At 41.8% G+C, this 16,167-nt stretch overlaps 3 protein-coding genes across 3 annotated transcripts in view; 1 reads left to right on the top strand and 2 right to left on the bottom strand.

Annotated features, from left to right (window-relative positions):
• The window catches only part of rrn3 (RRN3 homolog, RNA polymerase I transcription factor), a gene marked incomplete at its 5' end in the record, with an annotated part of 10,443 nt that extends 9,197 nt beyond the window's left edge, over positions 1-1,246 (top strand). The window contains 1 exon segment of the mRNA XM_035654182.1: positions 457-1,246. Within this exon segment, the coding sequence (XP_035510075.1) occupies positions 457-606 (150 nt within the window).
• The window catches only part of zgc:158403 (tetratricopeptide repeat protein 39A), a gene marked incomplete at its 5' end in the record, with an annotated part of 767,589 nt that overhangs the window by 88,398 nt on the left and 663,024 nt on the right, over positions 1-16,167 (bottom strand).
• si:dkeyp-72e1.9 (multiple PDZ domain protein) overlaps positions 8,347-16,167 on the bottom strand; it is a gene marked incomplete in the record, with an annotated part of 51,081 nt that continues 43,260 nt past the window's right edge. Inside the window, 3 exon segments of the mRNA XM_035654210.1 lie at positions 8,347-8,391; positions 9,355-9,451; positions 11,438-11,528. Coding sequence (XP_035510103.1) covers positions 11,443-11,528 — 86 coding nt within the window.

Below are 16,167 nucleotides of genomic sequence, written 5' to 3'. Positions count from 1 at the left end.
TTCTTCATGATTTCTTGTAAATTCAGCAAACCTTATACATTCAATTATTGTCCCAGTTTATGCGCTGGTGAGCAGGACACACACACTTTCTTTGTCATCTGTGATGTAAAAATATCAGATTTCCACACAGCTGAAAAAGTAAAAGCATGTGTCCTGCTCATAAAATTCAGTTAGAAAATCCACCAGCGCACCACAGAGCATCTCTCCTGGGCTGACAGTGCAGGTAGAGCATGCCACTCAGGCTGATATAGGAGATTAGTTTGGCGCTGAACTGGAAAAACAAATAACATTGAATTGAATAGTTGAACGGACAGTAATATTGGACATTGACGACATTCAGAGCAGCAGGGAAGTGAGATCTGATCACAAGCGGTCATTCGAGACACGTGGAGACAAATTTTGATGTAAAGTTGTAAACTATACTATAATAAAAACGTGTGTGTGTGTGTGTGTCAGGGCTCAAGGGAGGATGAGGATGACTTCCTGTGCGGGGAGACGCCCCAGGTGGAGGGCATTGTGGGGATGACACCCAGCTCTTACGACTCCAACCTCCGCAGCCCGAGCAGTGTGGGTTCGCCCCCAATCTCCTTCCAGAGACCCTTCTAGTCCCGCATCACAGCCTCTCCTGCTCGGATGGACCGCCCTGCTTCTGACACAAAGTCCAGAAGCTTGTGAGGAGCACACACTTCCCTTTGGAACGGAGAGAGCTGCCACACATGGACAGGAATCTGGTGGCGCATGTTACATTCATCAGGATTCAAACACAAACTGAAGGACACACAAGATGTGACTGATCTCTTCTCGTACAACAATACCCACCTGTGTTCATTCATTTTAAGGGATTTATAGGACTACTTTTTCATGTTTAATCCATAACAATGTGCTGTTAGTGTAGGAACTCCACTGAGAGCCCCAAACTGCTGATAGTCAGACACTAGTACATCTTCTGATGAGATAAGTTTGAACTCTACATAGACTGCTGCAAACTGAGCTTTAAAAGGTGGTATATTGTGAGCAGTAAAATATAGTTTAAGTATGTTTTTGTATGTATTTATGAAACTCATCCTTCTAAAATCCAGTACAGACTACCCAAATTCACACACACCCTCTGCAATGAACTTTGAGTCTTTACCTCACACTGTCCCTGATTCCAAAACATGTTTGATTTTCTCGCTTGTAGTCTTAGCACCTTGGAGACAAGTTCTGTACCAAAACAAAACTGCAATAAACACATTGAATCCAGTCATCAGTTATTCCTTTAATATAAAACAGTAACAGAAAGATATGAGGCCACACCAAAGATACAGGACATTTCAGTGTTCTTAAAAGCATCTGCAGCTGTCCGTAGAAATAAAACCAATGTTCCACATATAGCCTACGACTGACGTCTGCCTAGACTCTGTGACTACCAAACAAGTTTACACAGCAGGAGCTACAGCAACATTAAAGTCGCTCCTGGATGCAGGAGACATCAACATGAACCATGCAGTGATACGAAGCCGCATGTGACAAACACGTCCAACATCTCGGAATACTTTCTCATTCTTTGCCTTTTTAGTAATGAATAAGGGCACGAGGAGAGTTAGTAAGATGGAAGAAGGGACATTATTTTTCTACTTTTTGCTCAATGGTTCCTCTGGAAGAGCAAACAAGCAATGGAGTGTGAAGGAGGCAGATGGCAGCGAATTATTATGACACAGGAAGAACAGACCGGCTCTGGATTGTCCTTTACAGGCAAACAAGACCTCCTTTACATGCAATCCATGGAGTGAATCTATGTTTGTGTACGGGGGTGGGAAGGTGGAGGGGTTAGAAAAGAGGTCAGGGAGGAATATTAACACAGTTTACAGCAGCGTGTGTTGTGGACTCGGTCATGCAGCTCCTCCAACACCACCGGCTGTCAGTGACAGTGAAAAGAGAATTCCAGCAGACTTTTTATTTGGCAGAGCACTTCTCATAGAGACTTCTGTACATATAGAATCATCAAATGATGGGAGTCCTCGGGTCAGAGCTGAGTCCAACGCATCCCACTGCTGAACCCCCCATGAAGACGGTCAAATATTTCAAAGGAAGACACTAATTCGATGTGTGCGAGCAAGCTTTGGCATTAAAACGTTGCTGTGTTCGATCTGTCGCTGTGAGCTCAGGATTTCAATTCACTGAGGCGACGTCGTTATTTTGAGAAGGTTGTTGGACGGTGTCCTGTCCGCCGACTTCTGTATGGTCCATCATGGGTTCAGCTGCTCATTTGGGCCTTTTCAGCCCGCCCGGGTCCTCCCACAGTCCTCTCTGGCTCTTTGATGCTCACACATGATGAGAGCTGACATCTGGGGCTGCCTCCAACGCGCTCTCTGACGCTGCAGGTCAATCACAGTAGGACAGAAATGAACATTATTCACCATCAACATGTAACTTTGCATCACATAAAAACAATAAATAGAACAAAGGAAAAATAAAGAATAGCCAGGAAGGAACAAATAAATACAAGAAAAATAGCTGCTTCAGGCAGAATCTCTATGTATCATAGTCTGATGTGATCCCATAAGGTTATAGAGATGAGGTTTACAACACTAATAAATCAGTAAACTATTAGCTATGTAAAGATATAGTGGAGTCAGCTGGTGTTACACTGTGTGTGAAAACTAGTTTGAAGTCTGCATAGTTAGCTAAAAGTAAAAGATGAATGGTTGAAAAAGTTACCTAAAAAATGTAGAAATGATTGGGGGAAAAGAGTGATAAATGGTCAAAATAGCTAAAAGTAACATTTTCAAAAAAGTGTAGAATGGTGGAGTCGTGTGGAAATAAAGGTATGAAACCACTGATCTAAGTGACCTAACTGGTGGTTTCAGCTCCAGTGTGCTGTGTTCTAGAGTATACCAGTGTGTACCTTGGTCAGCAGGGAGGGTGCTGACTCCCGCCACCAGCTCTTTGGCCTCCACAGCCAGCTGGAAGGCGGGATCAGGAAGTGGTGACGGAGTGTCGGGGCTGTCGGTGGCTGGAGACGACCTGTTGCTCCTGACACACAAACACACATGCACAGGAAGAGAGTTTTAGCAGGCCTCTTGCTGCAGAGCTGTGGGGAACTCATAATGTGACCGTCTCTTACCCGCCTTCTCCTCCAAACAGGCTGGGTGTTGTCAGCACTTTGTGGACGTTCTGAGGACAGAGAAGACATGTAAGACTGAACCAGTACAGACAGAAGGTCTTCATGTGACACCGAAACAAGAACCCTTAAGGTTGCAGACAGAGAGATGAGGGGAGGTCTGATTCCAAAGCCTAAATGAGAGGCAGACTTGGGCCCCTATAAACCTGACCCCTATTTTTTACAGATTATCTGTCTCATGAGTGTGAGTGACACTTATCTTTAAATATAGTTTCAACTAACATGGAAATGAAATATGGCCCCAGATATCTGCCGGGTTACGAGATGTAGCAGAGAGCTGCAGTGTGTGTCTCCTCCACTGGGGGGCAGACTGGCTCTATAACAGCTTGGGATGTTTGGAACGGTCAACTGGTATTTTTGATTGGCTGTCTGTTAATTCCAGTGCATGAGACTGGAAGTGTCCCAGTCTGCGTGGATTATGAGATGAACACATGCTGATTTAGAGCCATACAGGCCTATTAAGTAATTACTGTTACTAAACTTACACTGGGAATCCTTACAAATATGGCAGTCATCTCCCAAACCAGCTACTGGCACAGAGTTTGTGTCAGTCCCTTCAGAGAAGATCGGCTCCTTCTTAAAGAGGAAGTAGTGCATATGTGAGACAGCAGGATGGTGTCTGTGGGATTGAGTCATAATAAGCTACAACATGTCAGCCAGTGCAACAGTGTGGCTCATTGGTGTGTTTTTAATAGTTTTTGGATGAACAGTGGAGCTCTCTGGCACAGAGGAAGATGATATATCAGTACATGTTAGTAAATCCCATGCCCAGAGCCAATCAACTGATGCACGTTCTCCTGAACTGAAAAGCTCATGTCTATAAAGTGAGTGTCAAATAGTCGTACCTGTGCAAAGCCCAGCAGTTTCTTGTTGGAAATCTCCAGATGTTTCCTGCTCTGCTCCGACTTCCTCAGCTGGCAGTCAATGGTTGTCAGCCTCCGGTTCAGCTCCAGCACCTCCTCCTGACACACACACACACACACACTATCATTTGTGTGCACAATAAGCACTAAGAGCAGCTGATAGCATTGTGTAGGTGTGGTTTCCATAGGGAGCTAACAGTGGAACAGACTGAGTGTAACTCAGCTGACATTCATTCCTCTGAAATGTCAACTTTTCCTCATCAGGTAAAACAGCCCTGTTTACAGCTCTGTGCATTTATAAGATAATCCAGTGGGATCTTTGAATGATTTATTTTGATAAATAAGTAGAAAAATATTCTTAACCCATAAAGGAACACTCATTCTCCAAATTTAGAGATACATGGTTTTCCCTGGACAGCAACAATATGCTTTAAATTATGTAATGTATGAGTTAAATAAATCATAATGCCCAAGTTCTGTTTATTTATACAGAAGAGCAGCAGAGTAAATATAGAAGAAAAAGTTATTGTACGGTCAGTGGTGCCAGCTTTTAACCAAATTTCCAGAAAATAAGTGGAAGGATGCACTTTTCCATCCACTGCTGTTCTGTAAACATTAGTTCATTGCTTTATGGAGATAAATAATTGGTGGAGCTAATTCTCTGTCAGGTGCCATTAAAGCATCGCAGAAGAAGAGAACACAAGATGGCGTCACTAAAAGGGCTGCAGTGGAAAACGTGATGGGAACACATTTGTGCTGGTTTCATGTAAGGAAGATTACAGTCTCCTCATCCTCCACATCACTTGCTTGTCCATGTGTCCATTGCACTGCTCCACCCATACACCAACCAAATGTTGGCTTTCACAGCGTTTCTATTCCAAAATGCACATAGAAAGTGACTTTCAATCTGCAGGCTGCTCACAGTTTTGTGGTCCCTCAATCACTGTTCTCTGAGTGCCAGCGCACAGCCAGAGGATTTACCACCTGAGATGAAAAGCCACAGGTAGTGAGGCGGTAAGCCTGAGAGCCAGAGGAAATAAATATAAAGCCTTCTTTTCATCAGAGCAGCTGCTGGTGAAAGCACAGAGCTGTATGGCTCCGTCACTAAGGCTGCTACGGGGTCTCCAGCTCGAGACGGAGGATGGAGAGAGAGGCTCCATGTCCACAGTTGATTGTTGGCTCGACTTCACACCAGCTACAGAGGTTGTTGTTATAAACAGCTGCTTTGTGCGGTTTACCTCCTGTCTGCAGGCACACAGGCGCTCAAAGTGATGCTAACCAACCCACCAGCTCGTCAAATACTCATACAGTACAACACAATACAAATGAGACTCAACACTATCATTCTTGGATCTGATTGGTTGTTTTCATTCAGGCCCAGTGGATTTTGCAAATCCCATCAGGAGCACTAGGAGGAGTCAGAGGAACCTGGTTGTTTTACAGATTATCTGTCTCATGTATTACTACTACTGATACAGTGAAAGTTTCAGAAAGAATATATTTTTGCTTTCTCTCCAATATAATGAAACCAGACAGCTCTCAGCTTGTGGTGCTCAAAGTATATATAAAAAAACGCATTTAAACTCAACAGTATATAATAATAAGTACATCAACTTGCCTTTCCCACAGCAACACTACAATAATACAGCTAACAGCTGTGTGCATTAATAAGAGAACTGAAGCAGACATTTCAAAGTAATGCAAAAGTTACTTTACCTAGTAACTAATTCCATTTTTTGAGAGAATTAACTAGTACCTGTAACTGATTAGTATTTTTTTAGTAACTTTCGCACATTGGAGCCATTTAATGGAACTGTTTTCTTTCTATGTATCACTGCGTAAAAGGAAGCGTGATTCTACTTGTGGGCGAGAGGCTCGTGTGCAGGACGTAAACATTCAGATGTAATTGTTGTGCCACCTGGTTCCGTTATATTAGAGAGAAGATGAACATCTCTACGATTGATATCTCCAAAACCCAGCTACTCACACCAAAACTATCTAGATGGTAAATGATAAATGGACCTGTACTTGTATAGTGCCTTTCTAGTCCACTCAACTACGTGCCACATTCACCCTTTCACACACATTCACACAGCGATGGCAAAGTCCATCGAACAGAAACTAACTCATTCATACACATTCACACACCGATGCTGTGCTCAGGAGCAATTTTGAGGTTCAGTATCTTGCTCAAGGATACTTCGACACGTGGCAGGAGGAGCCGGATCGAACCAACAACCTTCCGATTGGGGGACGACCCGCTTAAACTGTCCCTTTAAGTAAAAGTTGTAAATTGAACTGAATTGAATAAGCAGTTAGAGACTCACCTTGGTGGCCTCCACTCCTCGTGCTTGCCTCTTGCTGGCCAGCTGGTTCTTCAGGTCTCTGATCTCAGCCTCCAGCAACTGGATCACCTCCTCGTAGTCCTGCTCCGCACCGCTGGCCTGCTGCTGGCCTGTCTCGGCCTCAGCCGCCTGCAGACGACTCTTCAGACGTGTGTTCTCCTCCACGGTCAAACACGCTTTCTGGGAACGGCCCCATATACTATATATTCAGACACCTGTAGCAGACTCTTTGATTTCACATGTGCACATTAATCTCACTGGCATTTAACTGGTTTCAACATGTAACCTGATAAAACAGCAGCCTGCTCTCACCTCCGAGGTCTTCTGCAGCTCCTCCTCCAGGCTTTTCTTGCTGTGCTCCATGTCCTTCAACATCACCTGCCAACAGAGGCAGCAGATGAAGCCCGGGAGCTTTTACAGCTGGAACCATCAGGTCAGTGGGTGTGAGCCCGCTGTGGCTGGCTGAAACCAGGCTACATAATCGGGGAAACACTCCTTTCTGCCCGCATTAATTTCATCTGGTTACCATTATGACATGTTTTAGTGCCAGCTGATAATTTCTCAGTGACACTGGCAAACAGATTAAAGTTGTGTGCTGAATATGTTGATAAAACCCCAGTTTTAATTCTTTTTATGGCCAACATTGTATTTGCATTCTGTAATGACGTCCCTACGTTGACAGACAAGAGCATTGGTGAGAGAGAGGTGATGACATGTGCAGGGTTTCCATACGTCCTGGAAAAGCTGGAAATTTAGAGCCTAGTTTTTCCAGTCATGGAAAACAACCTGGAAATTTAATAAAATGACCAAATATCCTGCAATATAATTCATCCTGGAACATACTCACTCAGATCGCCTACATAAACTGTGTGTGTATTTTAGTTTGAAACTCGACTGTCGGTTGGAAAACTGGATGACACTTCAAACAGGTTTACAGAATGTAAAGTGGAACTGACTGCACTCATCTTTTGAGCACTGAATCAATTTTTTCAGAGCTACAAGCGAAATTCGTGCCACGGGTCGGACTGGAAACCGTAAACATGAAGTTGATTGTCACTTCCTTAACTAGTTAGCATTTGTAGATTTCCATTTGAACTACCCAAGTGAAAACAAGATGAGAGACAGGAATTGTGCCTATAGATACATAGGTTACTAATAAGCTGTTGAAATGTTACAAACACAAACTCTTAATCTGTAGGTGGACTATCTGTATGAACTGTAACTGAAAATGTTCAGTGGCTACTGTCAATGAAGGCTCTTTTAAATATTGAGGGGACAAATGGAACTAACTAGGCCTACAATCTGAAGGATTACATTGTAAATGTTACAAACACATTACAGCTAATTTTAAAACCGTTCCGATTGGCTCAGTAGCATCACTGCAGAGTTCCTCCAATGCTCCAAGCTCTACTCAATTAAATTCTAAAATCTCAAGAGGATCTTAGACAAATGGTTGAGTAAATCACAATTGTTTGATATAATTGTATAAGTGTTATCCATTCACCAATACATTGTGTGTGAGAGTTTGTGTGTGTTCACCTTGAGCTGCTTCATCTGGGTTTGCAGCTGCTTCACCTCTGTCTGAAACTGCTCCATCTCCTCACTGCTGTAGCTGCATTCTGACTCATATGTCTGCACGCACACGCACACACACGCACACACACACACACACACACAACATTATGACACGTTATGTTTATGACTTGCATTTTTTACAAATCACCATCTTGATGTACTAATCTCGGAATTCTTTTCATCCATTTATTGACATTAAATCACAGCATGAACTGTTTATTTTAGACTAATACCATTACTAAAGGGGGGTGAATATTCGCCTCATGTTTGGTGGGAACACACCATTACAAAAGGGTAAGGCTGTGAGGACTGCTTACGGGGGAGTGGAAGGCTGACGTGTCCATCAAACTGGCTGCTTCATGATAGGAAAACATGAAGGGACCCGCCCCTAAACCAAGTTCCTCCAGGTTCTCCTGGAAGATGTTCCGGGTGGCCTCCACGAAGTCTGACAGTGGACAGAAAAGCACAGGTAGGAAATGTTTGCTACTAATGACAGAAAGGCCAGGGTTACCATGGCTACCAAGACACCAACTTATACAGTAAGAAGAGTTTCATGCAGACATAAGTGAACAATGGTAGAAATGTTTATGATGTTATTAATTGATGTCATAAATTTAAAAATCTATCTACGGGTTAGATAGATGGGATTTAGAACATTAATATAGCAGCAAACAACTATTAGCTATGTGAACATATAGTGGAGTCATGGTTTCCTGAGCAGAGAATTGACGTCACACTCCCCTTTGCCTGTGCTGTAATCCAGGTGCTGTGGTTTGTTTACATAGCTGGTTGGGCCACACGTGCCTGTTAGTGCATGTGAGTTCTTCTGTGTACAGCTGAGTAGGGCAACTGAAACGGCTGTTTTTATCATCTGTGTCGGTGAATTATGGATTTTTTGGGTGATTGTTGGAACGGTGGAAAGTGTTTTGGTGAATTTTATCTAATTTCTGTCAAGTTTTGATTATGTTTATATTCGAGGTATCGAATTAACCTCTCTCTTTCAAACACTAAAGAAGTGCTATCTATACTGCTGTTAGAAGAAATGATACATAGACATAGCAGGTCTAACTTGGTCACCATTCATTGAATATATTGAAAGTCCATCACAAAATAACTGTTCCCCAGTCAATGTCAATGTATAACCATGTGCTATTCAGAAGCCAAACCAGCTCCAGTCATAGAAATGCTTCTGCCTGGATACAAGCAGTCACAGAGATGCCTCGTGGTTATGCAATGTGACACCACACAAAGTGACATAAGCAGTAACTGACATGCAGCCGTCACACGGAGCCTGTGACTTGACAGGATTTCAGCACAGATATTTCACCTTGCTGTTGACACAACTGGAAGCGTGTATGTTTGTGTGTGTGTGTGTTTCTGTACGTGTGCTTCTGTACGTGTGCTTTACCTCCATAGGCCACAGTGCCTTGTGGGTCTGTGGTCAGACTCTGCCTCAACTTCTTCCTTTTCTCTTCTGTGACATCCAATCCGAGGAAGGACAGAGCCTGAGAGACAGAGACGAAAGATGAACAGAGATAGAGTTGACTTGGGTCATTTTAGCAAGGTGCCATTGCAACATTGCTTAAGAACTATAGTATGTACTGTCATCAAACAGCAGCACTATTCAAGCTTGCCCACAAGTTTTTTCACATTTAAATATTTACACATGCACGCTTAGGGTTTGTATAATTCATATAAACAGATATCTGTATATAAATGCAGAATCTGAAGTATTTTGGCATTGGAAGCCTTCTGGTTTCTGTTTGTAGTCCAAGTAGGTTTGACCAATCACATTTCAGTGGGCTTTGGCTGCATGCAGGCAAGCAGTCAGTCAACGTGGAACACATTGGCCGAAATGCAAATTTGGAACTGTTCTCATCAGTCGGTTTAGCTTTTTATTAACTTTTAGAAAATGGATCTACATTCATATGTAGATAGCTGTTTATAGAGGTTTGTCTTTCTCGTCATTCTTGCGTATCAAGGTTCCAATCACTTAGACTGCAGAGGAAGTATGGCCCAGATATCTGTTATCCAGATATAAACTGGCTACATCGAACCCTGGGTTCTGAGATTGGGGTTTGTCTACTGAAAGTTGTTGATATACATGGATTGGACAATATATGAACAGGTCTCCAGGAACCTAAACACAACCTGGTTAAGATATATTTTAGATAAATGTTACCTGGAACTGCTTTAAGCATTACTTAAACCACCAAAATAAGCTGCATCAAGGACTTAGCCTTGATACATGGGGCGCCAACTCTACCAGGTGAGCTACCATGGTGCTGCAGGCTCAGCTTTTCCTCTGATAACTTAAGATCCAGACGTCCGATGACTAAAATCCTTCATCCGGTTCAAATCTAGAGGTTTAAAAAGCACCAAGATCTATAAACAGTGGATGGTAAAAAGCGGCTTCAAACTGAATAAAATCAATGTATGACAGCTCTGGCAGACAACCACAACGTGACGCAGGCACCAAAGGGATATGACGCCATGACAGGCGACCGGTGAAACGCAGTGGTTACCTGAATATAGGTTGAAACTTGTAAAAACTAGTTTGAACTTTGAATGGAAAAATCTGGAGATAATGGAAGTAAACAGCTCAACTACATAGCTCTCATAGTAAAAATATCCATAATCCATCTCACTCTTTCTCTTTTGCAAAAGGAGCCAACAGATCAAGAGAGATTGTGCCTGTATTCAACATTCAAACTATCTGTCTCTCTAATCCCTTAATGAATTGCAAGATAAGGTCAAACTAGGGCTGAGCGGGGATCCGGACAAAATTAAAAGCTGAATACGGTAACAGAACTGTAAAGATTGCCGAGACAGAAAGCTGGAGAACCAGCAGAAGGAAATAGAGACCGTCGGCGAGAGATGGGAGGCTGGGGGGCAGGGGTGAGAGAGGGGAGTAGGGACGAGAATTGCTGATAGGGTAAAAATAACTGTACAAATGAAGAACCGGTGTGAGATAGAGCAAACCAGAGAGAGACTGTGACGAGAGAGATCAATAACTAGATGAGAGAGGAGCTTGGGCGTGAAAAGTGCTACAACAGTGAAAAGTTGCAAGTGAGTTTATCAGAATTAGAAGAATCATCAGTGTAAATTGCTTTTATGGGGCTCCTTAAAGACAGACTTTCCAGTTCGGATATGCCATTAAAGTTACTGAGGCACATGGCCATTTTGAATCTAACAAGCCCATGGCATTTCTATGTAAACCACAATACTGTAAAGGCTCTGAAAATGGCAACCTGCACTGTCAGCCAAATCATCTGAAATTATATGCTGTGTTTAACCACTCAAGAGAGAGGGTTGGATGAGCAGAGAATATTCATGCACATAGCAGAAAAATAAAGCTATAGTCAGAAGTAAATACCCCACAGCCGAAATTAATTCCACTTCAAACACAATGATGCGTCACACAGCAGGGAGAAATAGATTAGCAGCATGGGTCGAAAATGGACTCCTCTGAGCAGAGGACCGCAGCTCACCAAGTCTAACTGTCTGATTTGAGGCGGATGTAGGGGTCAGTGTTATCTTGGGGTTTGGTCCCCTGTTTGCGGGACCTCTGGCTGGTTGAACCTTGGAGAAGAAAAAAAAAAGGGGAGGAGAAAAGAAAGAAGAAAAAAAAAATCAATAATAGGAGGTGATTTTTTGTCAAAGACAGGACCATATAAAAATATATTTAGAAAATAGTAGTTTATATGGAGATATGGAAGTATTTAAAAGAGAATGAAGAGGAGTATATGAGGGTCACAAATACACAAGGTAAACAACAGGAGAGAAATATCATTGGATAATCTGTAATATCAGAGTGGATGGACAAGATATTCCCGGTGGATTTGGTGGAAGTGAGTGGTTGTGGTGATAAGGTGGTGTGTGTGTGGTGTGTGTGTGTGTGGTGTGTGTGTGTGTGTGTGTGTGTGTTTGGGTGAGAATGAAGAGCAGATGATTTAAAAGAAGAGAGTGGACGGTAAGGTGGATGATTATATAGATGAGAGTGAGGGAAAAACAGTGAGCTGAGGAAGGGCAGACAGCCAATGCCTAATTATTAATTTTGATGAGTTTGTCTGTCCCAGATTTTGTGAGTCTGCTTGCTGTGAACTCTCTGTGTTCGTGTGTGTTGTGTGTGTGTGTGTGTGTGTGTGTGTGTGGTGTGTGAAGAGTGTGTGTGTTGTGGGTGTGTGTGAGAGTGAGAGAAGAGAGAGGAAGGAGAGAGAGAGAGCACTTTACCTAGGGGGTATGAGCTGATTTCACTGACTACCCTCCCCCTCCAAAGGATTTGCAGCCCCCAAGGGTGCTGAGATTGGACAGACTGCTGTCGTGACAACAGCCGCTGCTTTAACCCTGTTACTCCCAGACACCAGTCCACATCATACAACTTGTTTGTTATTTCTAGTTAAAGACTACAGTAATTTTGTTCAGATTACATCAATCAATTCAATTCAATTTTAATTTGTATAGCCCAATTCAAACAGAAGTTATCTCAGGACACTTTGAAATAGAGCAGTCTAGACTGAACTCTTTTTAACATTTACAGTGAGACCCAACAGTACCACATGAGCAAGGCACTTTTGGCCGACGGGGGCAAGGAAAAACTGCCTTTTAACAGGCAGAAACCTCGGACAGACCATTCGGCTCTAGGTGGTGGTCATCTGCCTTGACCAGTTGGGGGGGATGGAGAGAGAGAGAGATGAAGAGAGAGAGAGAAGAGAGAGATGAGAGAGACAGAAGAAGACAAAACAGATTACAGCAACAACAGCAAGCAACAATACATTAATAGTAGTGACCGATGACGATCATGAAAAAGACGGTGACGACGACGACGACAGCAGCAACGACAGGGGACAGCGAGCAGCGACAACAGCAACCGCAGCAACAACAATACTCAACAACAACTAATAATAATAACAATATATCAGTGATATTGCAATGGCAGTCTAGCAGGACCATGGGCAGGAGGCTCCACCAATCCATGAGAACCTGCAGACGATAACCAGCACAAGAAACTCCGGGGAAGAAGTGAAGTTTAGCTAACATGCATTAATGGGACCATGAATGAGTGCAGAAAGGAGAGAGGAGAGGAAGAGAGGAGCTCAGTTGCACCATGGGAAATCCCCCGATAGTCTAGCCTATAGCAGCAATAACTAAAGATGGTTCAGGACTCACCTGATCAGCCTTAACTATAAGCTTTATCAAAAGAGAAATGTCTTAAGCTACTCTTAAATTGTGGAGAGGGTGTCTGCCTTCCCGAACCACGACTGGAAGCTGGTTCCACAGGAGAGGGAGCTTGGTAAACTGAAGGTCTGGCTCCTGTTCTGCTTTTAGAGACTAATAGGAACCACAAGTAGCCCAGCATTCAGAGAACGTTAGTGTTCTAGAGGGGTAAATATGGTACTATGACTCTTCAACGATATGAAGGGGCTGACCATGAAAGAGCTTATAGGTGAGGAGGAGGATTTTAAATTTCTATTCTAAAATTTAGACAGGGAGCCAATTGCATGAGAAGTCTAGAAACAGGAGAGATAATGACTCTTCTTGCCTATGTTTCCTGTCAAGTACTCGTGCTGCAGCTGTTTCTGAATTAATTTGGAGCGTTTTAATGCGACTTTATTAGGGCAACCTGTGATAACAAAGAGTTGCCAGTTAATCCAGCCCTTGACAGTAGACAAAGATGCATGGATTAGTTTTTCGTGCATCTGTCTGGGTGATTAAGATGTGTCTAAATTTTTAGTAAGTATTACGTAAAATGAAAAGCAAAGGCAAGTCCCCTAGAAGATCTGCTTTTATCATTGGGAGTTAAAATGACAAAGTCCTGATCAAAGATAACTCCAAGATCCTGACCAGTGGGCCACTAGAGGCCAAGGTTAATGCCATCTAGGGAGTAGCTATATATCTTCGTTAGAAAGTGAGTCTCTGAGGTTTTGTGGGGCCATAGTATAAGAATTTCGTTTTTTTTCTGAGGTTTAACATCAGAACAAATTGCAGGCTCATTTCCAGGGATTTTAGTGTCCTGAAAGACATGGTTTGTAATTTAGATAATTCGATTAAATTTCATCAGGCTTTGACTTGATAGATATAACTGCGTATTCATCTGCATAGCAATGGGAAAGTTAATGGAGTGATTCCTAATAATGGGTTTGCCTAAAGGGAGCATTATATAAAGGTTAAATAGCATTTGGTCCAGAGTACAGGAACCTTGTGGGTAACTCGCATGAGTTAACTGTAGTATTATATTGAAGATTTCCTTTTATGCGTTAAACATTGAACAGAACTGGTGAACGATCTGAGTAAGATAGGACCTAAAACCAGCTTAGTGCTGGTTCCTTTAATGGCCAATTTGTTCGCTCAAGTGGTCTCTGTAAAAGAATTATTATTGGTCAATGTTTGTCAAATGCACGCAGCTAAGATCTAATGTTAGGATGACAAGTATTTTTTTGTTTTTTTTTTTGTGTTTCTTTGTTTTTTTTGTTTTTTTTCAGATGATCAAGACCAGTTCAGTTCAGAGGCAATCAATGCAAGGTCATTACTAACTTCTAAACCAGAGCTGGTCTCTGTGCTTGTGATGAACTTCTAAATCCTTGACTCTGAAACAATCCTCAAATAAATTGATTGCTATGTTAAAAAAGGGTCATTATTATGTGCCATTAAGTTTAAGAATGTCTGTATCTTTGAGATGGAGCCTTGCAATTAGTTATTATATGTGTATTGTGGTGACTAGATTTTCTCTCTCTAATAGTAATAATTTTTATTATAAAAGAAGTTCATAAAGTCATTGCCCGTACTTCAAATTTATGGGGGATACATTGCTCAATGGATGCCTGTTGACTCTCTGTCAATGCCTGGTCTACAATGTTGCTTGAATGAGGAACCTATTGCGGTGTTCTTATTTCTTCTATTATGTGCTGAGTAAATAGGCCTTCCTCTGCGCACCCTTTACTGGATGTTGGCCGTTCTCTATAATTCTTAAGATCATTTTGCCAAATCAATGCGACACCCTAAGTAAATTTTCGAATCGCTGCGCATTTCCTTTCTTGATTTCCTTGTTTCTTGCTTTAATTTGCGATGTCTTGTTGTGGTTGTACCACGGTGCTAGTTTCCTATGTTTTATTATTTTCTGTTTTCTAGTGAGCTGATGTTGATCGCAGAGAGGCCTGGCAGCACTATTAACAAGACTTATCAATGTTTGGGTTAGGTACTAAAGTGTGTTATAGGACTCTGTTATATTCAGACATTGCATTTGAATTGTAACACTGAAGGAATTCTCCTCCTTAAATTTAGCTACAGCACTGTAACATGATAGACATCTGCTTTGTATGAAGTTTGTGCCTAATGTCTTATAATCTAATAATAGAAATTTCAAGTTATTTAAATAATTTGGTCAGATAGTGATGAGTGATTATTTTGTGGAAAGACTATTAAATGTTTCAATATCAATCGCCATATGATAGAACTACGTGTAGTTCAAGATGTGTGATTAAAACAATGGTAGTTGGTTTATTTACACTGGACATAAGATGCCAAATTAGAAGTCTAATTAATTAGAGATAAATTGGCATTACTAAGGCTGGTCATTGGTCAACATTCCGGACCATGAATATTAAATATCACCTACAATAATTACTCTTATCTGTAATCTTAATTGCGACTAAAACTTGATAAAAACTCATGGTAGAATTCAGATTATAAAATCAGAGTACGTGTTCCAATGTAGGACGCGGTACACTATAACGAATAAAAACTGGCTTGCATGAGGTTTTTCCAGTTTGTGATTGAGTTAAGACTAAGAACAAAGGCTTTCAATATGAATTATAATTTAGTTTAAGTGTTTATGTGGTCCATTAAAACGCTCTGAATTCCATATATGGCTGCCTACTCCACACTCCTCGGCCTCGGGGGATTTCGGGGGACATTGTCCCACTCGAAGTAAGGAAACTTAAAAACTTAAAAAAAATATTGCACTTCTTTAGTAATTAGCCATCAACTGTCTTTTTCATTCATTTCTTCCTTGTTTTTTTGTGTTCCATCATGTGTGTACCAGTTTTTGAAAGCCTGTGGTTGTTTAACAGCCTTTGAAAACCCTTGAAAATAAAACTAGTGAACGGTGAGGTCACACAAAGACAAGAAAAAGAGAAATGATTATGTAAAAAATGTTGACACTTGGACACATGGACACATACACCAAGGGGTTAAAGCTAGTAGGTAACTTTCATAAAAATAA

This window comes from Morone saxatilis, unplaced genomic scaffold (genome assembly GCF_004916995.1).
Source record: "Morone saxatilis isolate NCDOM2014 unplaced genomic scaffold, NCSU_SB_2.0 Contig14, whole genome shotgun sequence".
Classification (NCBI taxonomy): domain Eukaryota; kingdom Metazoa; phylum Chordata; class Actinopteri; family Moronidae; genus Morone; species Morone saxatilis.
The sequence above is the reverse complement of the archived record's forward strand: the minus strand, read 5'-3'. Positions and strand labels throughout refer to the sequence as shown.